Source organism: Glossina fuscipes, unplaced genomic scaffold (genome assembly GCF_014805625.2).
Source record: "Glossina fuscipes isolate IAEA_lab_2018 unplaced genomic scaffold, Yale_Gfus_2 2, whole genome shotgun sequence".
Lineage (NCBI taxonomy): Eukaryota > Metazoa > Arthropoda > Insecta > Diptera > Glossinidae > Glossina > Glossina fuscipes.
In genome coordinates this window covers 31,996,050-32,022,795 of record NW_023998416.1, presented here as the reverse complement: position 1 = coordinate 32,022,795, position 26,746 = coordinate 31,996,050, and the positions used below count along the sequence as shown (strand labels likewise).

Below are 26,746 nucleotides of genomic sequence, written 5' to 3'. Positions count from 1 at the left end.
TTAAAAATCATTGTCACATTTGTAGTAATCAGTTGGTTGGTTGGCTGGCATGTGGTAAACTATGTTATAAAAGTTAGTTACAATAAACAGTAAGAAGAAGCGTGTACATATTTGTGTGCTTGAAAACGTATAAAATTATATACAAATCATGAATTGAAGAAATATGATTTTCAATTAAACAAAAGAAAAAAATATATATTTTATCACTACACACTTGAAAATCGAAATAGAAATTTAATATTAATTGTAACTATTTTTAAATATCTTGAAGGTGTGGGATTGCCTGGTATGTCTAAACGACGACTTTAACGATCTTTTCTTACAAATTTAAGCTGCATTTCTTTGTCTGCGAAATTTTCTTTTTTTATTCCAATGGAATTCCTAATATTTTCTTAAAGCACTCATTTGTAATGGTTACAACACCTATGGAGAAGGATGAGCAAAGTTTTGCAAAATTTTTTTGTTGAGAGAAAAAGGAACTATAGATTCGCTATAGCTGTAATGCTCAAATGAATAAAAGAAATAAAATAACTTAAAATCGCAACAACAATTACATACAGGGCGGTTGGTGAGAGAGAGCAGGCACGGGGCGGGGGGGGGCGAAAGTGTAGTGGAGTAAGACAGAATATGCTTCCATTGTATTTCTTTATTCTACATTGATTGTCTGGTCGCCGCCACTCTCGCAGCTATTCTCATAGCAGCAGCAATAAGAACAACAATAATCACTACGAAGGCGGCGGCAGTCATACAGAACAGAATAAACCGAACATATAAATTGACGAGCCACATAGCAAAGAGGAGGCAAGCAAGCAGTAATCATCCATCCATCTATCCAACACACAATGTACGGAGTTAGTTAAGCAAGTCACTGTACGTGAGTACGAGTACTGTCAAGTACTGTTTATATATATATATATATATGTATATATATACATATGTACATATATATATATATATGTAGCGAACCAACTAACCAACCAGACAGCCAACAGATTTACAAACCTTTGGCTTTTACTAAACGACGACATTGAATAACACTCATTTGATCTCCAACAGCCGGTCTGAACGGTTCGCTTAAAACTGTGTGCTCTGCGATAATCAAGGGCAACATTTTTGGTAATGCAAACATTTATATACATATGCTTGTCAGTGCGTCTGTGTAATATGTGAGTGTGTGTGTTGTGTGAATTTAAAAAAAAAAAGTTTTTTTTCTTTAATTTTTTTTTTGTTTTTTGAGAGAACACGTTATACCAAAATTTATTAAAGCACACAATGTTTCAATATAACAAAATGCGAATACGCTGCAATGTAAAGAAAATATCAAGCGAAACGAACATTTATTAAAATTTAATGTGACGTTAATGTTGGAAACACATGTTTAAAGACACCATTAATGACTACGCATTTTGTACACTTTTTTTTATAGTTAGAAGAAGAAGAACTGAAAAAGAAATAAGTAGAAATTGTGAAATTCAAACCGGCATTTGCGTGGATTATCTGAAAAAAAATGAAAAAAAAAGAAAGGAATAACGGTAGATAACATGTAGTTCACTTCATGGAAATTTCCCGATAACATAACGCCTTACGATATATAACAATTAATAAAGGGAAACGAAAAAAACTAAATAATTTTAACGGTAGGAATTTGGACGTGTAAAAGTTGCAATTTTGGATGAAGAAGAAAGACAAAAAAGTTATCAATGGCAGCTTTAAAAATAAAAGAAAAGACCTGAAAAACCTACGCCATTTGAGTTTTAAACTCAATAATACAAACTTTTGCACACATGTTCGTGCAAATTCATATGTGGATATATTAAATATTATATACACATATAAAAGAATTTTGCTGGGAATATTGTAAAAAAAAAAAAAAGAAATACCGGGTGAGCTTTAAAAAAGCAAAGAGACACAGAGAAAGAAAGAGAGAAGGAACAGAACCCAATGTGCCAATGTGCTCGTGTGGATGTCTTATAAAATTTATCGAAAAACAAAAAGAAAGAAAAAAAAAGTATAGCAAACACCTCTGTATAGTGGTGGCAGTTGTTGTCTACACTACACGACTTTAACTAAACGAGCCAGCCGGCTCGGAACGACCGGTCTTTTTCTTTTGCTATTACTTTTCTTCTGTAATACAAATTCATGTCTTCGTCTTTTTTGTCTCGTGGATAGTAGTAACCACCACCATTACACTATTTAGTGAGAGCTAATCATATGGCTGAATGTCTGGTCTGTTTAGTTTTATGCAAAAGTGTAAGTTTTTTGCTGGCGTTCGTGGATTTGTGTTGTCCATATTGCCATAATTTGTATATAAAAAGATCTGGGCATTAACGTGTTTCTCTACTTGTTTTGTGCCGGTAAGTTCGTCTAGCAGCTCAAGGTTTCAAGTGCTGTGTTTTTGTTTTTATTTTCTAAGGTCTCCTATTGTGAACAAACTATTAGTTAAACAAACAGTACCCAAAATCACCTACTTCAAACACAGTGAGGTTATAAAGCCCCGAGGCTGGTGGGCCCCACCCAGTATATATAAAATTAACAACGGCAAACCATATGCATATACATTTATATATATATATATATATATATATTACACGCAGACATTTACACAAATCTACACTTAAACACATTAGTCGTCTTTTTTTAATTTTTCCTTTTGTTTTCTTTTCTGTAAAAAATTTATAAGAAAGTAATAAGAAGCAGATATTTATTTAAAAAAAAAAAAAGAAAAAGAAAAGCGAGCAAATGTTTGTCTGAAACTGGGCTCCGTGCTCTAAACCATCGAATTAGTTAAAAGGAAATTAACGAGAGGATCGTCACAAATATATGTTTTATTTGCAAAATATCGTTGTTTGTTTCGCTTAAAATGAGAAAGGGGCAAAGGTAGGGAGGCAGACAGAGAGAGAAAGAGAGAGAGGTCATTGTAGAACACGTATTTCAACAACGCAACGAGAAGTGTTTTACGTCTCTTTTTTTTATTCATTTTATACCTAAAAAACCGACTAAAACCCGTAAACGCTTCTTAAAATTGACAAATCATTAATCCACTTATAGTTTTTTTCAAGTAATTTTTTTTTAAGTTTTTCTTTACTGCCAGTAAAATTTAACAAACGCCAAACTTCGTTATTAAAAAATCTCAGAAAAGGAAACACGCAGAGATATCGTAAAGATTTGGCGAAATATGTGCATAAACTGAACAAAAAATAAAAAAATAAAGAAAAAAAAAGCTAAGAAACAAATGAAAGAAAAACTTGACTGTCTGTGTAGTGGGGCACGTGTGCGGTGGGTTTCTTGTCTGCATATTAGTGAGTACGTTGTGATTCTTTATCTGCGAACAAGTTTGAGGCCTTCTGTGCTCATTTAAACTTATGACAGAAATTTCTTGCTGCTTGGTAACAACAGAATAAGAGTAAACATTTTTCTTTACTTTATATACCGAAATTGAAATTTTTTTCAATAATAAAATATATATATATATATGTATATATATATGCATAATAAAAAAATGGTGTAACCCTGACGAGGGGGTAAACAAGGATCGAGACTGATCAGATATAAAGAAAGAAAATCGTAGAGAAGAGAGGGAGCGACAAGAGAAAAATAATATCAGCACTTGCTCTATGCGTGTTAGACCATACACATCTGCCTTCGGCCATATTAGCATATCACAGAAAAAAAAGTAAAAAAAAAAACCAGAAGAAAAGGAAAAAATCGCATAGACAAGCATATGTTTCACGAACTTATTTCAAATTTAGAAAAAAACCAGGGTCTTTCTTTATCAATACGTATATATACTTACATTCATGTTCATATAAAATGTTCAATTGTTTAAATATATGTCAAATTTAAGAATTTGCCGCAACCGGGAGAACAACAGGGGGAAGCTTTTATAAAATGAAATTTTCTTTGACTAGGTGACGTCATATCCTTTGTCGAATTCATATTAAAATTAAAAAAAAAAAAAAAAAAAATTACTCAACATCGTACTTGACGTTGTAAGCTGGTTTGCCTGTATACATAAGCGCGTATAAGCAGCCGTATATATCTATGTAGTAGTAGCAAATGTATATGTGTCGCCAACCATGAAATCTAAAAAAAAGTAATAATCGAAAAAGAAGAGAGTGAACATTGATACTCCACAAAAGCGAACCTCGCTCGCCTGTTTGCCTGACTCATTTACTTTATGCCGTTGTTAAAACTTCGATGGAGGATCATTGCAAAACGATACGAAGCTTTTTATAACATAAAGCAAAGATATATGACTCTATCTGTCCATATGTATTTGGGCAAAAGCCTCTGAACGAGGTGAGTAATCAAAATGTTTTGCTTTGTGAGTGAGTTTGCAAAAGAATCATCGAATGAACGTGAAACAACTTGCAGTACGTACATACATACTTATTGCCAGTAATGCTGATGTTATGCATTGAATAGCAACCAGCAAAGCAGATCGTTAACCTTAAGCGTTTTATACAGCGCGGGCACAAGGTCGTACGCTTTTACATATGTGTATATATATCGCGCAAATGCATGCAAGCATTCAAATGCCTATTGCCAAAATCATAATCACAATTATCCACCCTTTCGATATATGAATGCATTTATTAAGAGTGACGCAAGCAAATATCATAATAATGCATTGATTCAATTAGACCATAGAATTTCGGTCTGCCAGCGAGCGTAAGACGGTTTTTTTTTCTTTAGTTTAGTCTAGCACTCTGCGCGCTAATCAGTGACCGGGGCTGTGAATTGTGTAAAACCCAAGTCAGGTACCTGAAGTAGCGCGCGAAGTCTTAGGCACCGACATCATGCAAGACATTTTAAATAACGGTTTGTATTTTAGAAATGAAGTGCAGTGAGGGCATAACTGTCTCATGTCCATTGTACTTCATCAGGTGCTCTGGTGCATTAAATACCCGGCACATGTTGAAGTACATTCAATATGAGACGATTTTCTTTCATTAGGAAAAACACCCGTCACATATAAATAAAAAATTGGATATCTCTTATTTTTCTTTTACTACATCTTTCAGGATATCATTACCATTTCGGGGAGATTTGCAACTGTGCGTGTGTGTTTAAGCCCAAGCGATTGTTAATGCGTAGACAACGTAAAAGATTGGAAACAGTGGACGAGAATATATATTTAATTTCATTATATCATGATGAAATTCAATGCGTATGTTCAATAAAGGAAATACATGACTATGTAAAATAAACATCGAAACTTGTTTTTTAATAATAGGTTTTAGATATACACACCGTAAGTGATTCATTATCGTTCAGTATGTGGAGCTAATTTTAAGACAATACAGGAATAATTAATTTTTTGCATTGCAAAAGCAATTTCTTTTATTTATTTATTTTTTTTTGATATCGTGTCAATTGCAGAAGGGGGAGCTCGCAACCCAAATATAATTAATTAGACCTACTATCGGCCCTTTAATGTGAAAAAGGCGGGAAGGTTTAAAGAATTCATACGCCGGCACTTGCGGAATACATCTAACATCTTATTCAGCAACTCCTGATTATTTATCTAGATATTTATTCTAATCGGAGGTAGTGGTTAAGTGATTCTTAATCCCATGACTCAATCACGTTAACTTATAAGGTGTGAATATCAGTTGATCTTACATGGGTGTGTAGATGTTGTTTAATATTTCAAAAGATCTTACTTACAATGGCCTACCTCGGGGTAAGACTTCATCAGTTATTCCATGAATAGTTACTAAACCTCCGAAGAGTGTTGTGCGTTTCCAATAACCATATTTCTCTAATGTGCATGTATTTGCAAACATTAAGAAAGGATCTCTTGAATACAAAATCGATTTATTTTTAGATTTTGTTTAATGCCGGTTTGTTTTCCATATAACATTCATAAAATATTCAAAGGATTTCTCACATATCTGGGAGTAAGTTTCGGAAAGCCGGAAGAGACCAGTAAACTCAGATAATGTTCCACCAGAACAAAGATATTCTAAAGATATTCTTCACTTTACCCAACCAATTGCTTTAGAATCGATCAATATCATCAATACAACGTTTAATAATAGAAATGTTTGCCCAAATAAGGTTGAAGCACATGGTATGAAGCTTCCAGTAAGTGTATGCGTAACCAACAGATAACTTATTTCCAAGAGGCCACGTAGGGTGAAGAGATACTTATGTAGGTTATACAGATACGGCTACTGAGCGCTTTGAAGGATTGCTAATTAACTTGTAGGTTCAACCAAAGCATATCTCTCGTAAGACACACACAGAGAAGCAATGTACGAAAACTAGTTCCGATGGGTTATGGGGCAATAAGAGTTGCAAGCACACACGTGGATAATAAGAAGCCCTGATGAGAAATTTCAAAAATGTTAAAAGTTTTTTTTTACGATTTTTTTTTTGCCATTTTTTTCTTCTTCTTTTATACGTGATATGCCATATTAATGAAATAATATGAGTGCCGTGGTAATTGTAAATTTTCCTTCATTTGCAAAAATTTAAAGATTTCGGTTTTCCTAACAGTAACCACACTAAACTCCTATTAACCGCCTATAGTTTTATGTCACTCAGTATAGCAAAAATTTGCAATACAAGAGATCATCTGGCAATGTCCCTTGTAGCAACTAAAAAGAAATCTCAAGCATCTGGCAGTCCCACAAAGAATGTAATTAGAAAGAAAATTTTGAAAAATAAAGCCAATATTTACAATTTTGGACAATATGAGAAACGCCAGTGGAAATAACGCATATTTATATTAAATTTTTTACTTTACTTTTTTTAGATTCTGCTATTAGTTAAGCCCAGCAGTAACTTTCTAGTTTGAGTTTTAGTCAATTTCTGATACGAACTTACAACACCGGAGCAATTTTCCAATTGGCATACCTGAAAAGAATTTTCAGAATTTTATATGTCTATGATTGTAAATGTGGTTTAAGCAGCTAGCCTAATAATAATAACTTAATATAGAGCTTATAAGTAGATAACCAAAATTGCAAATTAAGGGTAAACAACATGTGAGATAAAATTTAGATTTGATAATTGTAAAACACAGTTAGTCAGAATTTGTTTTATTTGTCCTGGTAACACTATATATTTCTAAACAAATTTCTCATTTACATTTTTCTGGTAAACTAACAGCTGACCAGCTGATGTGCGTATTAGAAAACGTTACATCGGGTTTATGGAAAATACTAATAACATTTACATAGTAGATAAATATGTTTTATGATATAAAAAAGCGGGAATATTGAGAACGGATACAAAACTTGAAAATTTAAAGCGCAAATGTTTTCAACGCTATCAGCGGTCAACTAACGTAAAACGGGTAAAAGCAAATATTACTTATTCTGTGTTAGCGATTTTTAGAAAAGTGGTGTAGGGCAGAGGAAACTTTAACTGATTTGCTATTTGCAAAGGAATGAATTCAAGCAACATGTATTCTTTTATAATTCGTTATTACGACAACGTTAGTTACAAGCAATTGCTTTGGAACCGTTTGTGAAATTTTAGTTTGTTGTTAACAATTTTCATGCCATCAGCGCCATCCGCTTAAGTTGCAAGTTTTGTATAATTGGCGGCTTTTATATTGCTTAGTTTTAAAACTTTTTGCATAAATTATTCTACATCAAATTCCTTTTGACTAAAGATTTGACTAAAGACGCACATGTTTACATAAAAAAGTAACCAACATACAATTTTCTTGGAAAGCAAGTAAGGTGTTCCTTGCTAAGCTAATGTTCTGTTCCGTTTTCTTATTTATTCTTATCACTTTTATCATATTGCCATTAAGATGTAAGAAATTTAAGAATAATAAGTGATTATAGCGATAGATTGTCATAGAAGAAATAACAGTGGTTTTACTTTTTAAGTCATTTTAGTGAAACTTTATTAGATAGCATATTTTGTTTGTACAATTTTAGTAAATAATAGCAAATTTATTTATGAAAATAGTGAAATTACTCAACTCATCCGAGTTTATTTATTTATCGTAAAACGTAGAGTTCATTTTTGAAGCTAATAAGGAGTACTGTTCTTTATCTTCACACATAAACATAGTTCTGTTAAAAATGACGTTTTCGAACAAGAGCGTACATCCAAACAAGATTGTAGACCTACACCAGACAAGATTGTCACCTATAATTAAGCCAATTCTCGTTTATGAACTCATTTTTTTAAAAACATTTGTTCAGTTTATATTTGGAAAATTTTTTTTATTAAACTTTATGTTTACAGCTATGTTCATCCATCGCCGGCATCTGATGAAACCGGATATCAGTAGGCTCTTTTACTGACTTTTTGTCACTTCATTGCTAGGCCCTTTTTTGAGTTTCCTACGATTAAATGAATTTGTGCGACTTTTGCTTCGAAAATATGCCGGTTGTTTGAAACACCGAATTAATTTTTTTTTAAGTTTAGTGATCCCTTCTTTCTCGTATACTTAAAAGCCTTAATTTGTTTGGAAATTTTATTTTTCTCTGCGGATTTTTCCATTTATCTCGTAGTTGATATTGTAACAATTAATTAACTCTTCTTAAAAGTTTAATTTTTTATAAATTTTATAAATTATAATAAAAAATATAAATACAAAATAATTTTTTTTTTCATTCTGGTTTAAGTCAATTTTTTTGCGTTCTTTTTTTTTGCTGAAGGTTCTAGAGGGTTCAGAGAGTTTATATATATATAGATGTATGTAGAATTTCCTTAGGTCATTCATACAAGCTAAAGAGTTTAAGGGTTGCGAGGGCGGGGATTTATAAGTTGGATTTGCTGATTGGAAAAAACTAAAATAGCTGCTATAAGCTGATTCGAAATTGAAAAACGGTCTTGAAATCTAAAACTAAAAATAATGTATGTTAAAAGAGATTGTTTTCATCTTTTACTTTGTACAAAGTTACATATTACAAATTGACTACACTATGATAGTTCCGACAATTCCATTATTACGATTAACGTGAAAATTGTTACAGTTTCTAAAGTATTCCTGCGCAGTGAAGTGTTCGGGTATGCAATGTTAAACTTTACTTTATTTTAATGTACATACTTTCAATAACGTACGATTTATGAACATTTCCATAATGATATGTATTAAAAGATTTTATTAGGGAACTTTGAACACTTTAATCTAAATAGACAATAGATTCTCTCTCTCAACTTGATTTTAAAGTTTTTATTTTCGATTCTTACTGTGAACGATCTAAAGTATATTCTAAGAAAATTTAAAAAAAAAAAAACTATAAGATTTCATCAGTACCAACAAACTTTATTATTATTATTATTATTATTATTAATTTCGCCAGAGAAATAAATTCTAAGACTAAACTCCTAAAAGCACTAGCATCTAAGGCTATCGGCTTTTATTAAAAACTCTACCGCACTTGAGATTCGAATCCACGACCATTGACTTGCTAGTCGAGATTCGTCGCCTTCGGCTACTCAGGCGGATAACAAACTTTAACTTTATTAAGTTTCAAAATAAGAACTTCGTGACCCTTTATCACTAGTTACGGCCGGTAGATTCACTAATTTTTAGAGGATTACAATAGTTGGGCTGTCAATTTTTAATTCTATGAATTTTTCAATAGTCGTAATGACGCTTTATTACATTACGATAACATGATACGTTATTGCGTCAAGTTTGCATAAGGGGCGCTTAAAAAGCATCTGTGTGCTTGAATTTTTTATTTTTGTTTTTCATTTCATTCATAACAGATGTCAAGCAATTTTTGACAAGTTGGGAGAAAGAAAAATTGGTTTCGATTCGAGATTTGATTTGACCTACGAGACGACTATAAGACTATAAGAGGTCGATGAAAAGTTGTTTTTTATTTTGTAAAAAACTTTTTCTAACATTTGCTAAAGAGGAATTAATATTAGTTTAATAAACACGACGTGAACTAGACGAGGAGAGAATTGTGGTTAAACGTTTACTTGGTGTTAGTGAAAGCAAAAATGCTCAGAACTGTTGCAAATCGCAATGAGTGGATTTTCCGTAGATCATTGAATAAATTTTCGCGGTCTGCTTTACGAGTGTTGACCACGAGAACCTTACGGAATCGAAGCACATCAAGGTACGGTCAGTCAATTGGCGGATGAGGGCAATTTGCCGGTCACTGAGAGCTATACTTCGTTGCTACTCCCAAGTTGAGTGGGGCATGTGCATCTATCTGCGTGTGCAGACATGTGTTTAGGTTATAAACTGTTGTGTAATCCAATGTCGTTGCGAATGTGATAAAATAAAAAAAATAAGACAGAGAAAAAACAACAGCTTTAAGTGCTTGAGAAGTTGTGTAAATGACAAATAAAATCACGCGTCTTACATTTGTTGTTTGCATTCCGCATATTTGGTAACGGGTTGGAAGAGTGGTGTGATATGCACTTCATTGAAGAATAAAGCTTTTTCTTTGTTTAGAAGCCGAATGACAAAGACGCTACAGATAACATGATTGATAACATATGTAGTCGCATTTCATTATACTCATATGTTTGTTATTGTTTATTATGCTTAATTCTTTTCGATTGCTTTAATTTGATATTTTTGGCAGTTCGCAGAAACATGTGTTGACGACGATTTTCTCATGTCAACCTATGGGTGTGTGTGGTACGAATTTTGTTCGTGCTTATTCCAGCTATCCGGATCACATTAAGGTACCTTTGCCTGCCTTGTCACCCACCATGGAAACTGGTAGTATTGTTAGTTGGGAAAAGAAGGAGGGCGACAAAGTTAATGAGGGTGAGATTAGAATGTATTGTAAAATAATAGTATTACGTATACAAAGAGATATTGTTTTTCTTGGACATCAGGCGACCTCTTGGCTGAAATCGAAACTGATAAGGCCACTATGGGCTTTGAGACACCTGAGGAAGGTTACTTAGCTAAAATTATAGTTCCAGCTGGCACTAAAGATGTGCCTATAGGTAAATTGGTATGTATCTTAGTCCAGGATCAAGGAAACGTGGCAGCGTTCAAAAACTTTGTTGATGACAGTCCACCTATAGCTAGAGCAGCTAAACCAGCTGCAATGCCACCTGCTTCTGCCATGCCACTCGCTCCCGTTGTCGAGCCATCAGTTCCTCCAACTGTGGTTGAACCTTCTGCCCCACCATCGCCAAAAACGGCAGCGCGGTCTGCTAAGCCTATAACTGCCGTTGAACAGCGCGGCCCACGTGTATACGCAAGTCCAATGGCTAAGAAGCTGGCCGAAGCTCAACAGTTGCGGTTAGAAGGTTCTTATTATTTTATTCCCGCCCTTTTTTACTAGACGACACATTTCTCTCCAATCTCTAACTTTTTTGCATTTATATGCGCACACCATAGGAGCTGGTAGCGGCATCTATGGATCTATTAAGTCTAGTGATCTTGCAGATAAGAAACCTGCGGAGGCGAAGCCCTCTAAAGATAAAGAGCAAGTGGCACCGCAAGGAGGTTACATTGATATACCAATTTCAAATGTTCGGGGTGTCATAGCTAAACGGCTCCTGGAATCCAAAACGACTATACCTCATTACTATGTAACGATGGAATGTCAGATGGATGCTGTGAGTTTTTATAACACACACTTGCAATAATAATTTAATAAAATTTTAACTTGTACTTAATTTTGACACAGCTTCTGAAACTCCGTGCGAAAATAAATAAGAAATACGAAAAGGAGAAGGTCAAGGTTTCTGTAAACGACTTTATAATTAAAGCAACTGCCATAGCATGTCGCAAAGTGCCTGAAGCGAATTCTTATTGGATGGGATCTGTTATAAGACAGTATGTAAAGAAATCTCCGAGCTTTGGTCTTTTAAAGACTACTACTTTCTTTAAACACTTTCGTAATAGGTTCGATAATGTCGACGTTTCTATAGCTGTTTCCACTGATTTCGGATTAATAACACCCATAGTGTTTGCGGCGGACCGTAAAGGCGTTGTAGAGATATCAAAGGAAGTGAAAGAATTGGCAGACAAAGCCAGAAAAAATAAGTTGAAACCACACGAGTTTCAGGGCGGTACAGTTTGTGTGTCTAATATGGGCATGTATGGTAAGATATAAGCAACTAGTTTCTTTTTAAATACTATAGGCGTATTTATTTTTTTTTTTGCCGATTTTCAGGTGTTACACAATTTGCTGCAGTTATTAATCCACCGCAATCCTGTATATTAGCAGTAGGTGCTACTAACAAGAAATTGGTGGTTAATGCAGACAGTGAAAAAGGGTGAGTAGGCGGCCTTTGGCGTGATAATACATTATTGCAAATGATTGCTGGTATTAGGGAGGCAGCTAAGTTAGCAAAATGGTATCACAAAAATTCAAGAACTTTTCCGCTTGTCTACAGTTAACGATTGCGCTTCTACTTTCCTTATATAACTTTTTCTAATGCAATTGCGAATGCTTGTTGTTGATGACAGCCGTTGAAAGGGGCGGGGAGACGAAAACTAAATGGTTGAACTCTAAACCTGACAACAAAAACTTCTGTCAAGTAGTTATCATAAAATCCTCAAGATTGAACTTTGTTGGCATATAACGATTTACGCTTTGTAATAGGGAGCGATTCATTTTATATAAATTGGCCGCTTTTGTTATGTATATGTGTTATACCCAAATAATTTATTTCACTGAAATTGCGCCTGAATAAGGCGTTATATGGTCAAAGATCGTAAAAGTGGTTCGAGTCAATCCAATTTTAAAAGTGTTCGTCTTTGGAGAAAAAACCATTTCGCACACAAAAATCGCGGACAGACGGATACAAAAATGATATTCAATCAATCGGTATTATAAAAGTTTTTCAGAGTGTTGCCCACATTGGCACAAAACGTAGCGCACATTCACCACAAGTAACGTCGAATGTAAAAACTAAAGGTTTTTCTTTTTGTCTGAAGACAATCATTTATGCATCATGTTTAGGAGACATTTGGGATCATATTAATGGAATGTTCGTATTTGAGTTCTTTACATTTAAGACGATGACTTTTAATTATACTTCAAGAAGTACAATTTAATCTAATCTTTAACTTTTCTCATTTGTTCGTAGCTTCAAAGAAGTCAGTACAATATATGTGACTTTATCTGCTGATCATCGCATTGTCGACGGTGCTATAGCAGCAAAATGGTTACAATATTTCCGAGACTTTATGGAAGATCCTTCCACAATGATAGTATAGATGTAACAGGAACAATGCCGTGTGAAATAGTCTATAGCGTACATTGGATTATATAAAAAATAAAATAGCAAAACCCATTAGCCAATTAAAAAAACACTCCCAAATAATAATCAAATCTTTGTATAGGACATTAGAAGACGGAAAAGTAACAATTATTTCCTACAAGTAAAATTTAATCGAAATCAAAATTTTTTTTTTTTTAAATTTATTTTTATTTTTATTATTGTTATCTTTATTATATTGTTTTCATTTGAGTTAACACATGTATATGCGAAATGTATTAATGGAGACATATGAAATACCGTTAAAGAGGGCGAAATGGTCACAGGAAAAGGAAATTAAAGAAATGAAAAGTGTCCCTCTCTAGTACTTACTTTATACGATTATCGGTTGTCTTTGCGGGATATTTGAATAAAAGCTGAATTATTATCTCGCTTAACAGATGAATTGTTTGTTGTGTTTCTTTATTTAATGATTTTATAAATTTTGGTTTTTTCGTTTAGCTTAGAAGATAATAAAAAGGAATGTTTGTATAAGTGTTTAAACATTTGATTACCATTTAGTTGGTCCCATCTCAGCCCATTCATTAACGAATTCTTCATGTTTCTCTAAAGCCGGCAGCCACTGGGTGCCGGCGTAATCAATTTTAGGCAACTGACCTTTATAGTTTTCAGGCAAGATTTCGGGCGATAAAAACTTATGTAAAGACTTCATATCGCTACCATGAAAATGTATCTGTGAATGTATCCAAAAAAAAAAAAAAAAAGAAGCATTTCTTAGTATTATCAAAAAATTCCCATATCTTGGGCGTTAAGTTACCCTTTTGTTTAATTTCTCTCGTACGAAGGGCTTGAATAGAGACCAAACAAGTTTAAAGATGAACGGCTGCTTAACAAAATGCAATTCTTTTAAACGAATTGGCATCGCATCTTGTATGAAAGTTAATAAACGTTTCGAGAATGAGGGTGTTAAGGCAGTCACTTGCTTCATAGATAAACCCTCGAAATCCATAATAACTACCGCACCACGCACTTGCGTCTCAGGTTCCAGCTGAGCGGCAATATGCACCAAATACAGTAGGCGAAATACATCGTCTGTATTTACATAACTGGGATTCCAGGTTTCGCCACAATTAACAATTAGTACGCGACGCCCATGTTGATCACAATTTTTTAAAATATTAATAACATTACTATTTAGGAATTTTTCTTTTACTTGCTCAATTACTAAACCATGCAGTAAGTTGGCATTTTCTTTACGGAAGGCAGCTACAGACTTCATCTGAAAGTTTCAAAGGTAACATGTACAGAATGAGAGAGAGAGAGAGAGGCTGTTTAAGTACATTTTAAAACAAGTAAAAACACTATTGTGGGCCGTGAACACCCTATACCACTTCGCTTAACAAAGTTATCCTTATAACGAACTTTTCTAAACGGGCAAGAAAGTTTTTCTTATATGGCAAGTAATCGAAACAGTGGTCCGATGTAAGCCATTTTCAATAGCGTTCGTCCTTTGGCTGAAACGCGTCAGTATAGCAGGTTTTGTCAAGGTAAATCAAATATTTGCGATCTGTGGGTTGAACACAAAAATACAAGACGGACAGACAAGTGCAGATCGATTCAGAATCGGTATAATAAAAAATGCGTTCATCTCAAATCCTATCGGATGTTTCGCACAAGCTTGTAGTATAATTGGTGTGGGGTATGAGTATAAAAAAATATAGCTTGTACTTGAGAAAAAGACTACTGCTGCCCGGATTGAGCATAGTAAATTTGTTGTGTTAGATTACTATTTTAAGCATAAAGTTTCATCGTAAATTACATGAAAAAAATTACATCTTCTGCCTCATAAAGGCATATGAACGTTTGCATTGAAAGGGCTTAAAACAAGTTTTCTATATACTTTTTTGTAGTACACTGAACAGTATTTTTCATCCTTCTTTGTTTTTTTTTAGAACAATTTTAACAATTGTCCATTTCTTAATGTAATGGGGTTGTGCAATATATGGCACGTGTCTTTCTCAATGGCCTTCGACCAGATCGCGACAGAGTATCAGATATCATCAAACTTTTTCGAGAACAGCGGCCTATACATAATACCCGAAAAGACGTGGACGAATATCAGATTGATTGGTGTAGTAAAAGTGGTTAAGGGTGGGTACACTCAAAGTCATTTGGTTGTTGTGTGTACATGCGCATAATCTTAGTTTCTCCTGTAGCACAACGGCTGTAGAGTGTAAACGTTTAGCAATGACTACATATGACATATATATTACATTACTCAATAAGTTCGTTGGATGATGCGCAGATGTAAAACGATTACTGAAAGGTACTTGCGATGTGTAGATGGTACTAACTTTGATAGGAAATGTATTAAATTTCACGATATTCCGACCAAGACGTTAAGATTTTCCCATTGTTTTACAAAAACAAAAGAAATGTTTCTAAAACAAAAACTACTGCTTCTAAAGAATTACAGTAGAACTCGCTTGTGTGAACGGGAGCCTGCAAACTTTGCTTAGAGACCGTCAACCGCATATAGGGACAGGCTAAGGTACTCATGGGGTGTCTAAAATTTTAGGTATCCTTGAGATAAAAGGGCTTTGCTCATCCAATTTGGTCCTTTAACAGGTCTACGCGGCTTTCTCGGCGTCCGCAACTACTACATGTCATCCTATGAACACTTTGGGCGATTTATTACGTATGGTATTATATGCTACATATATATTTGCGACTATATAATGCGTATTTTTGTAATAAAAGGGAAGCTGATACGAGATTCAACTTTAAAAAGGAGCGCCAATTAAGTGATTTTCATCAACAGACAGAATTAGAATACAAACTTTTCGGTTTTGGTATGGAAAGATTAAAGTGGCTCTCATTCAACTCTCCAAAAAATTGTGAGACTTGGCGCTCGCGGAATGTAAACACAAAAACAACATATAGATCCACTTTGTTTTAGCAGCAGTCACGGTTCATTGCAAATATTTATTCGGCTCACCCTTGAACGTGGCAAGATTTCGACGTCGGTTTAATGATTAGGTTCGCTTAAGGAGATTGAAATGATTTCTCGGCATCTTGTTAATAAGATTTTTCTTGCTCATAAGATTTCTCGGCATCTTGTCAATAAGACTTTGTCGATATTAATCGTAATTTTCATGCGCACTTCAAGTATTCTTGTTTGAGTCGGGTTAATCGAGAAGCAAAATATTGTTGTAAATTAAAAAGCATTAATCTGGCAACACGAGAACACCGAGTAGCATTCCGTTGTTAAGATTTGGTTGAGATCGCTTTTAATGATCTGAAGCATCCCGAATTAATTAGGGTTCGTCAAGCGTTTAAAGGCCGATCACAAATTTCCCCTCAGTTTTTGAACGCGAGAACTTTTCAAAATTTTGAAACAATTCGATAAAACGAAATATTATATTGTAATACAAGACACAATCATGTGATACGTCGCGAATACAAAATATCATCCTATGCTCAAAATTTTGCCGAGTTATTTGCCCCGAATACTTAATTCGGGAATTAATAAAATTGATTTCATAAGACTCAAGCAGTTCGAAGATCTCTTCAAAGTTTCAAATAATTTCCCCATAGATCTTGTTTTACAAAACCAGACTGTTCTTGTTCTTGTAAGCAAAGGGCTGTGATTTTTGTTCTGAATTGATTCTTCACGATGGCATTTAAAAAAAAAGAAAATCAATATAAATAAATTATTTTTTAACATGATTTTTCTCGATGCAATGACACGTTTCTTAATATTATTTTATATATATATATATATATATATACATATATATAAGTATGAGAAAAAGAAGATATTTGCAAAAAATGATATGAAATTGAAATTTGTTTGAAATTTTTCTAAAAATAATTAAGAACACTTCTTATCAGCAAAATGAATAAACAGCAAAACAAAGAAAATCGGAAGATTAATGAATCCAAGCCGAGCTCAGTGGTTTGGTAAAAAACTTGCTTTAAATTGCTTTGCTTTGCCTTGCTTTACTCTGAGTTACCTTTTCGAGAGCACTTTGCGGATAAAAATGACACGTTCGCAGGAAAATTATAAGAAACTCATCGTCGTCCTTGTAATGAAGATCAGGACTTGCTTGCAATAATTGACGTAATTCCTTAATGGCGTTTTCTTTAGTCTCCGATGTTTCGCGTAACTCATTTTTGGCTAATTCAACCGTCTCCGGTCTTAAGTAACCGATGCGTATATTAAATGCTTCCTCACTATTTGCTTTAGACATATTGGTCGATCGAATTATTTTATTCCTCGATGAATGACTTGCGGACTGTGACTAAAATAGATGGAATAAATGGCAAATTATAAGCAATTTTTTATTTTTTTTATTTTTATAATTTAATGCAAACATTAGCTTTAAGTTTTCTTTATTTTTGTTTTTTTTTTTTTTTTTTTTTAAATTAAATACACGAAATCGTCACCGTTTAAGTAATTGCAAGTTAATATTCCGTATAAAGAACGCACACAATAAACATTTTATGAAAAGTTAAAAAATATATAAATAATTAAAAAAAAAAGCAAAAATTAAGCAAATTTGAAAAAATCCATGCTTTTCAGTTTTTTAATTTTTCAGGATGCAAAAGTTTTATGTAAGGAACACGGTATGTTGCACATGGCTTACCGCTAACAGGTCTCCTAAACAACTGAGCGCTCGTACGAAACTTTGGATTCCTTGTAGACACGTCTCAAGTGCCAGTTATAGCGCCGGCATATAACAATTTACACAAGTCACGACAAGTCTTGAAATCATATTCTTATCAGTGAAAGAACATATCGTGTGCTTCGCGAATAGCGTTAATGTGGAACAAGTGCCTCTAATCAAAATTGCTTAACTCGGCCGACTCAAAGAGAATGAAGAGATTTAGAGAAAGGCAAGAGATAGAGGGAGAGAGAAAGAGAGAAAGAGCTAATAGGAGAATATATTTTGTTTTTTTTTTTTTTTGTTTTTTGCTGACTAACATTACCGATCGAAATAAATCTCTTGCTGCTAGTTGTTGAACGTTGTCCGCGCCTTATTTATGGGGTCATTGGTAATTTTCACTTTTGATTATTTCTATGTAATGTTAATGTAAACAGTCTTAATTTGTTTATAAAATTATACAAAATAATTATTCTCTTTGTTAATGTGTTCTCATGCAAGAAAGAAAAAGAAAGAAGAGAGTCCTTATCATTTTCATGCCTACGTGTATGCGGTGGGGGAGACGAGCTTATAAGTAATATTTCTATTTCTAATGCAATTTAAAAAAACAAGAAATTAAAGTGATTGCACCCTTTGTTCTTTTATGCATTATTCGTTTACACACACACACACACACATACATACACATACACACACACTTTCATATACGTATGTCGATGTATACGTAATCAGTACATTGCCAACTAATCATCAAAGTACCTTTGATCGTCCATAAAATTCGGCCGTTACTTTGTTGTTGATGAGGCGACGCGATCGTTGGCAATTTTTGTTTTTCATTTCGTTCTCTCCTTTGCGCGTTGATCATTTAAAGACAATGTTTGAAACCCTGACACAAGCTATGAAATGCAAATACACTTTGTTATAAAATGTTAACATTTCCGCTTCAGTTCTCTTTTTCTTGTTTGTCGTAGGAATTCTTCTAGCACTGGATATAAAATAAATGATGTTGAGATCGAGTTTTGCAAATTTTCATGTACCTAACTTTCGCTCGCATATCTTCTTTTTTCGAAATGTCTTTCTCTGCAATCAATCTATTTAGTGAATTTAACAAATAATTGACAAAATTTTTGTTCTCAGTTATTGAGTCGATATTAAGAGTAATCGGTAATGTGTGTATATGAAGGGAAGGTCTAATATGTGGTGCTTCTTCAATCTTTCTGCTTCATCATAACTATCATCCAGTAAATTTAAAGCTAAAAGTAGTAGGGTGCAGGGTTATTCTGTTTAAGTAATTACCGCTAAAAAAAAACCTTTTGATTTCGTCTTTAACTTTCATGACATCAAGCTCGGCATGTATAATGTGACTTGCCACAAGATAAGGAGCATTTGTGATCAACCTTTTGGTTTTAAATTGATATTTGCACAATATATGTACTTTAGAATTATTGCATGTTTAGAATGGTTTTGTAGAGTAAGTCTTTGTTCTGCAGAGTAGTCTTGAGTTTCGGTTCTTTGTTTTCATATTTAGTTGTCGTCGTTTTGCTTGTGTATGCTTCTCCCAAGTTAGTCTCCTCTCGATGTGGAGAACAACGTATTCCACACAGTTCGGTGACGCCATTTCATTTGGGAGAAGAACAGTCTTCCGTCCTTAGACTAACTGTAACATGTGTCGATAGGTCACTTTATAATGAAATTATTGGTAACGAAAGATAATCGTTACAGATGTAAGGGGCAGTGCTTACCGCAATTTGTCTCGAATAACTCCATGCTGCTGCATAGGAAACGAGTTGATTTCGCTGAGAGGAAGCGAAGTATAATGGCTCCACCCAGCTGGATTTTGTATGAAATAATTAATTTGCCTTCGCTGGCATGATTTGGCAAAGTGTGTTATTAAATCAAAAGTAGTAGTAGTAGTGATGGCATTGTCTGGGAATGATTTCGTCACAACAATTATCGTTTTTTCGGTTTTGAGATGTTGCCATCAGGCCCTGTAGGAATTTTAATTGATCGTAAAGACCTTGTGTTTTTTCGCTTTATGTCCTTTATGTTTATGTGATGGCTCCCAAAAAATAGGCATCTGTGGTCTAAATTTAGCACAGCAAGTTTGTTCGTTCTGCCACAGTTTTGGACATTGTCGGAAGGGGGTGAGGGAATTTGCGGCTTATTATTTGATTTTACTTTTCGTAACAAGATTTCTATGGGTAAGGGAAACTTTTTTCAACTCTTTCGACCTACTGCCAACAAACACTATTAGGCTTTCAAGAGTTTTGAAAATTTGCCGTCTTTAGATTGAACTCAAAAACATGTGGGGAAAATTCTCTCGGAGAGACAAAATGTATTCGGTGCATTTATTTCAACTGCTCGAACTATGTGCTCACACGACTAGACACGCAATTATAAAAGACTGCTTCGTTCTTATTATTCTGAATGTAAACCATTCTAAGTATTCATCTGACTTTATTGCAAAGCAAAGCAAAGTTCTTTAAGGAAATCTTAAAGTCGATGTTTGCAAATGGCTGCAAAAGTCTTGGTATATAATTAAAATTAATTGAATAGCGATATAAAAACGTATCAGCTTGTTCCGAGGATAATTTCGTCTTTCTCCCGCCCAATTCTCATCACACACTTTGATAGCGGAATAGCCTTTTGCAATAGTCCTTAGTCCTAGTCAAAAGCATTATTTTCGGTACATTTTGGACTTTCACTGTCGAAAAGTTAAAAATGCTTTTTGAAAAGGCAAAAATTATAAAAATATGTATGGAGAATGTAAGGCCGATACAAACTGATGAAGACAAAGTAAAGGCTTTAACTAACTCCTGTTATCACTGCGAGATAAATCCTTTGCAACCGAATTTTTTTTTCCTATGAAAGGTGAAATTTTTCTTTATATTTCCTTAAAGTAAATTTTCCTGAATAGTTTTCATTTGTAATTTGTTGAAAGAATTAATGCAATTATTACGATTTGTTCTTATCCGTATGTTACAAACTGAAAATTATTTCGGTTCTCTCGGAAAGTCGTCTCCCATTTTAACCAAACAGAAGGCATTACTTTCCCAACAGTCTTACAATTTTAAGAATAAAATTAAAAAGAAAGATTTTTACTCCAACACGGTACATCGACTTTTTCTTTCTATCACTATCTGCCTGCACACTACTTTTGTTCATTCTTGAATTTTTTAATTATTAGTAATGAAAATATTTCATTGAGAACTAAAAGTTGACTTATGTTATATCGTAAAAAGGGCTCTCCGGTCTTCTTTTTTGTTGTTGTTTTTACTAAAGCAATGCAAATGGGTCCAAAGTCCTGTTGGTTTTTTGCTTTTTTATTATTTCAGCGTATTTTTGTTGTTTTGCTTTCTTAAACTTTGTCATACTTGGACCTTATCACTAATAATAATAATAATAATAAAAATAAAAACTACACCAACAATACGTTTATTGAAAAAATTATAACAAAAAAATATTAACAAGCGTTAAATTGAATATTGATAAGTTCGTGTGTGTTTTTAGTAAGCACATGTTGGTGACCGTATCAAAAAATAACAAATATTTAAAAAATTGTATCAAAATGTATTTGAGAAAAAAAACAAATTTATATTATTTATCAGGAAAAGTTTGGAAAGGGCGTAAAAGCTGATTAGCCCAAACCGATAAGGTCATTCACTGTTAGCAGTTGAAAAATGTTCAAGGTTTTCTGAACGAATTTCTATCTGCCACCTTCGAGGACTTGATCTTATTCGTTCTTGTGCAACTTCTCAGAGATATTATAAATGGACGTAACACGTCACTCAATAAGTTCGTAGGATCATACAGAGTTATGGCCTTTATTGAGGAATCAATATGATTTATAATTATGCATATTTTTGAAAACAAGGAAGCTTTATAGGCAAAGAGGGATGAAGAGAGGGAAAAGTGTTTGTGAACGTTCGTCTTGAAAATGGAGATATCAGATACGGTGGGAAAGAACCTAGCTCCTACGTTGCTCCAAAGGCGGGCAATATGGTTGAAGAAGGACGAGCAGCTAAGTCCAGGAGAAATCTCAGGTGAAATCTCATTTATATCTATAGATGAATCCTGGATGTAATGTGGGCTATGTGAACCCACCACACGCCATATTAGGCCGATGCTCGACGGTATCAAGAATTCTAGACACACTTTCTTTGTCGATGAGCACCTGAGCTGTCACCTGTCACTGTATGCTCTTGAGAACCTCCCGCGCATGCATGCGACTTATACCGTAAATTTTTAAAAGTCCTTATCATTGTACGCAGTAGTAGTTGTTGTTTTAGAAACGTTCGCTTTTTTTTTTTTGATGAAACAATGGAAAAGTATGAACTTGTCAGCTACTAATCTGAATGTCATGAAATTCTCATACATTTCGCTGGAAGGTAGATGCTATTTAGGAATGGTAGTAATCCTTCAATGATTAGTCACTGTACATCTGCATGCCATCTTATATGAATAATGTATGTCACATATAGTCATTATTAAATGTTTACACCTTATAGCGGTTATGCTACAGGGCAATATTAAGATTATGCGCATGTATATACGACAAACAAACGACTTTGGGTAGACCCAGTTTTTGCTAAGCCAATCTATTCTGAATCGTTTTCTGAATCAATTTAAGCTTGTCTCTCTGTCTATTATTCGTCCACATGTTTTTGCATTTTATCTATGGGCCGCCATTCTTGAGAAATTTCAAAGAAAATCATACGCCACCCTACAAACATATCGAGTTATGCATCTTAATAAATTGTTGGTCTTATTCTCACGGTATTTTCGTGGAGTGTGCCATTTATGTCCACATACTATGTACACATAGTGTCGAATTATTTTGGATACTGCATCCGACTAAGTTGATATCTATCTGTTTTTTACTGCAGAGCTCTAAACCTTGACAAGGATTCTTTAGTTTAGTTTACCTTAAAACACATTGAAAAAGGGCATCATTCCGCCCTTGCAAGGCTACGATTATTTGAAAGACAAACAAAAAGTACAAAAAGAAGGGAAAGCTTTGATGCACTTCAAGTAGGGAAATATGTTCCATATCTGACGGGGCTCATTATTGAAGTCTTTTAAAGTTCTAAGCAAGCTAAGGTCTTCCGACTTATTGACGGTTCTCTTTTCGCTCTCATTTGCAGATAAATGTAGTTTGTTCATTCGCGTTTCTTTATATCTTTTTTATGGTTAGCAGTAATGCTTTATCATGGATCGTTTGCGCTTCCATTTAATTTAATCTCACATTTAATTATGTTTTCATTTTCTGCTCGATTATTTACTTATTGCTTTATAGGTTGGGAAAGCTTATCATTCTTATTGATTATATGGTATATCTACGTACATACTTACCTTATAATATCCAGTACAATTTAATCATTTCGTTGAAATCGAACAAATTTTTCACTTCTTATCTTCATTCGAAATTTGGTAATAAATTTCACTACAAATACTTAACCGATAAATTAAAAAAAATTTTTTTTTGACAATTGCAAGGTCAGTTACCGTACAGATTGACGAGAGTTCACACATATTTATATGCATATCTGACTGCACACATAGTTCTTATGAGAAGGGCTAAAAAACACTCCGAAGTTTTGCCAAAACGTAAACCACACAAATATTTCAATATTCTTCTTACGCTGACAAGAGTTCACACATATGTATACGCATCTCCGTGTACACAAGAATAAAATATCCTCGAGATTTTGCCAAAATGTATACCACACAAACATTTCAATATTCTTCTTTCTCAAGATAACATTTTCAAGTCTAGACTTCAATCCACTGAAATTGCAATAGTGTTTACGAGAATTAAAAGAAATGCTAAAAGCAGTAACATTTGGCTTTGGTCTATTGTGCCTAAATAATTAAATGAGTTTTCTTGAAAGACGTACACAAGCGGGCCCATGGATGAAAGGGAGGCAAATGTTCCGAAAAGTGTTTGTTAAAATGCCTAAGCATATGTCAATTCTTTGGAGAGTGTTTTTAGTCTTCAAAAAAAAAAATTTCGACCACGAATCCCACGATGGGATTGCCGATCATCTAACCGTCAGAATCCTGGAGCCAGTTTGTAGATGCCAACATCGAGTAAACTCGGTCGTAAATTGGATATGTTACTCAACAGCCAGCCATCTTGCGTTCGAAAAGTTTTCTGACTTGATACTAAGAAAACTTTATTGTACCTTATTGGCAACAGCAAACGCACTGCTCGTTACAGTCGATAAGCCATCGAGCGAAGACTAGCACGTGTACTAGATTTAGTTTGCTCGATATCGATAGCTATAAGCCATCTTTAGGACTATAATGGTTAGATGATCAGGAATCACGTCGACATTTCAGATTCGTTGGGATTAATCCTCTCTTATCCTAGGAATAGTTTACATTGGATTTTGGAGCGCATTAGATAGAATTTTAAAGCCTATTTTACGAACTGAGCCAATAAGGTAACGGCTGGCAGACGTGTACATTCTTGAGTTTTTCTTTCTTTTTTCTATTCTACCAGGCACGCAGAAGAAGTCCGCTATACATGTAGGCGCCGTGGTGGCCAGCAAAGGTTATAAGTAGAATCGGGAGAAAAAGGAGAATAAATAGATGTGAAAGCCACTGGAGATAGGTTGTTCTAAAGGCAGGCAATGTGGTTATAGAACAACGATTCGGATTAGTGCGTTGCGCTGGCAATTCCTTGTCGAACGGCTAAGAAGGCAGAGTAGCAATATGAAAGATTGGTGGGCAAATCCTCTTTTATCTTGTTCTGCTGGTACTTAGACACACATAGTCCACATTGCGCTGATGCTCACGAGCACCGAGGCTATTGCGTATGCCGTCGTCACTCTTTCTTGGGTTTTTTGGTTTTTATGTTTCTCGAGCTGACTGTAACTCCAAGGTATCCCAATTATTTGAGGAGATCTTCCGAAGAAAAACTGTCTTTTCGAGACAACAAATTATTTTAAAGTAATTCTTAAACAATTTTTTATGTACTTGAACGAATCCGCTAGTATATGTAAAAAATTGGATTCAATAAATTGATTAATCTATCATAAATAAATTCGACAAAATGTGCCATTATCCCTTAAGAATTTTATGTATATACATATATATAAAAAACACAATGAATAATACTGCAGTGGGTCACGGCCCAGCATTAAATATCACTCAACACTTTGCTCAAAGCAATTATTTAAAACAAGGTGTGGTATGGGATATGCTCGAAAAAGTGTCTAATTTGAACAATTTTCAATAGCGTTCGTACTTGGGCCAAAACCTGCCGGCGCACCCTTTTTCCAAAGATTGCGTTCTTCAAGTTGGACGCAAGAGGGGCAAACAAGTTTACAGTCACTTTCTGAATCGACCGGTATAATAAAAGGTAAATATATTTTAATTTTCTTCTCGCTATTGTACACATCCGCACAAAGTTTGTACCACAAGTGGTCAAGGGTATAACAAAAAAAAATTTTTCTTTTATTTTAAATTACATATCTAATTACATTCCATTATTTTACCTCCTCTCCTTTAAAGATAAGGAATTTTGATGTCTTTGAGATTATGGGATGCTTGGCTTACTTCTATTATTTTTTTTTTTGAGTTTTCTAAAGACTTTTTGTGTTTATTCTCATATTGAAGCGCTACTATTTATCTGCCCAATGGTGTAAATATGACGAAGTTTAAATTTAATTGAACGCTTTGCTTTTAGTTCACTATCTTTGCTTAGGTAACTCTCTTTATAAGCAACATTTTCTTAATCTCTTTCTCGCTGCCTCTCTTAACTTGTTGCCGTTCGTGGATTATCTCTGTTCAATAGTCTCCATAAATGCCGCGAGTTGTATTAAATTCAATATGAAACTTCATTTTGAGGTTCTTTTTAAAAAACCCTCGAGCCGATAGATGGCAGACATGGGACTTAAATGGCCATTTTTGAAGAAAAACATCAGGAAAACATTGGGAAAGGGAAAAAGTAAAAATAACCCGCTTTGATGGCTATCCGTGAACTTACTACTGATCCGTTACTTTCCCCGTGCATAGCGCTTAAGTTCGTGGTTCGCTCCAATTTCCGCCCTTTGTAAAGACATTTCAAATCACGTATCACCAAGTATGCGGTCACAACGTATAAAATAACGCACTAGCGCTAGAAACTTATTGATCACCTTACTTTCTGCATCCAAAAGATGAAAGAAGATCGATAAAATGAGAACAAAGTTTAGTAAAACGTCATTTTGTATTAAAGGTAACATTTCTGATCAATTCCTTAGCGGCATGCTAGCAAAGGTAGTTGTATGAATTGCGTTGCAGTCACATTCTGCTTTGTTTAGTGCAGAGAGTTTGGGTTTAAAAATTAATTTGATAACTTGTCAGATATGGTTTCGAAACTGGATTCCTTCAAATTTTGTCGATTAATGTCATCAAAGCAACTACGAAGAAAAACTGAAAGCGATTCCGGAAACGTCTTGTGGAATATTGTGAATAATATAAGTGAATTTTTGCATAACGAATATATTTTGATTATATTCCTCGGAATAATCTTTTGACAATATTTATTATAATAGTTCCGGTAGTTTTTTGACAATATATACGCGTGTTTATATCAAAATCTCTCAACAGTTTCATTTTGCGTTGCAGAGTAAGTAAGTTCGTTAGGAGATCATTTGATATAATCGTTTCTCAGTTTTAACGGTTAGAGGAGTAATGCTAGCGATGGATTTTGACAAGTGATCCAATTTTCCTACATCATTCTGCTGGATTTGAATGCGATAGACAAATAACTGTACACAGCAGCTACGTTACGTGCTAACATAAGCTCGCCTTACGTAGATCTCGACTGTGTGTTCTAAGCTCTTTCGAGAGTTTAGTTTCATATACCGTAGTACATCTTGCACAGAGTATATAAAATATTCGCGAATGTATGTAACGCCCATTTAACAACGCTTAATACAAAAATATCTTTCATTATTGTA

General features: G+C 34.2%; 2 protein-coding genes across 2 annotated transcripts; one reads left to right on the top strand and one right to left on the bottom strand.

The window, feature by feature from the left end:
• The first annotated feature begins 9,715 nt into the window (after positions 1 to 9,715).
• On the top strand, positions 9,716 to 13,573 carry LOC119633243 (dihydrolipoyllysine-residue acetyltransferase component of pyruvate dehydrogenase complex, mitochondrial). The gene is made up of 8 exons (XM_038026687.1): positions 9,716 to 10,049; positions 10,524 to 10,711; positions 10,783 to 11,205; positions 11,297 to 11,517; positions 11,589 to 11,737; positions 11,807 to 12,006; positions 12,078 to 12,180; positions 12,997 to 13,573. Exons 1-8 carry the CDS (start codon positions 9,931 to 9,933, stop codon positions 13,124 to 13,126), a joined length of 1,533 nt encoding a protein of 510 aa, XP_037882615.1. The 5' UTR covers positions 9,716 to 9,930; the 3' UTR covers positions 13,127 to 13,573.
• LOC119633244 (clavesin-2) lies at positions 13,574 to 17,885 on the bottom strand. The gene is made up of 4 exons (XM_038026688.1): positions 17,778 to 17,885; positions 17,145 to 17,432; positions 13,946 to 14,407; positions 13,574 to 13,861 (listed from the first exon to the last, which is right to left on the bottom strand). The coding sequence occupies exons 2-4, from the start codon at positions 17,379 to 17,381 to the stop codon at positions 13,679 to 13,681; spliced, it is 882 nt and encodes a 293-aa protein (XP_037882616.1). The 5' UTR covers positions 17,382 to 17,432; positions 17,778 to 17,885; the 3' UTR covers positions 13,574 to 13,678.
• Between the last annotated feature and the right edge of the window lie 8,861 nt (positions 17,886 to 26,746).

What these genes read in the sequence shown, in the direction of transcription:
- LOC119633243 (XM_038026687.1), top strand. Translation starts at nt 9,931, where the DNA reads ATGCTCAGAACTGTTGCAAATCGCAATGAGTGGATTTTCCGTAGATCA. An exon ending in TGGAATGTCAGATGGATGCT is followed by an intron (nt 11,518 to 11,588) that starts GTGAGTTTTTAT and finishes ATTTTGACACAG; the next exon opens with CTTCTGAAACTCCGTGCGAA. An exon ending in AATGCAGACAGTGAAAAAGG is followed by an intron (nt 12,181 to 12,996) that starts GTGAGTAGGCGG and finishes ATTTGTTCGTAG; the next exon opens with CTTCAAAGAAGTCAGTACAA.
- LOC119633244 (XM_038026688.1), bottom strand. Translation starts at nt 17,381, where the DNA reads ATGTCTAAAGCAAATAGTGAGGAAGCATTTAATATACGCATCGGTTAC. An exon ending in CGCAAAGTGCTCTCGAAAAG is followed by an intron (nt 14,408 to 17,144) that starts GTAACTCAGAGT and finishes TGAAACTTTCAG; the next exon opens with ATGAAGTCTGTAGCTGCCTT. An exon ending in GAGAGAAATTAAACAAAAGG is followed by an intron (nt 13,862 to 13,945) that starts GTAACTTAACGC and finishes ATACATTCACAG; the next exon opens with ATACATTTTCATGGTAGCGA.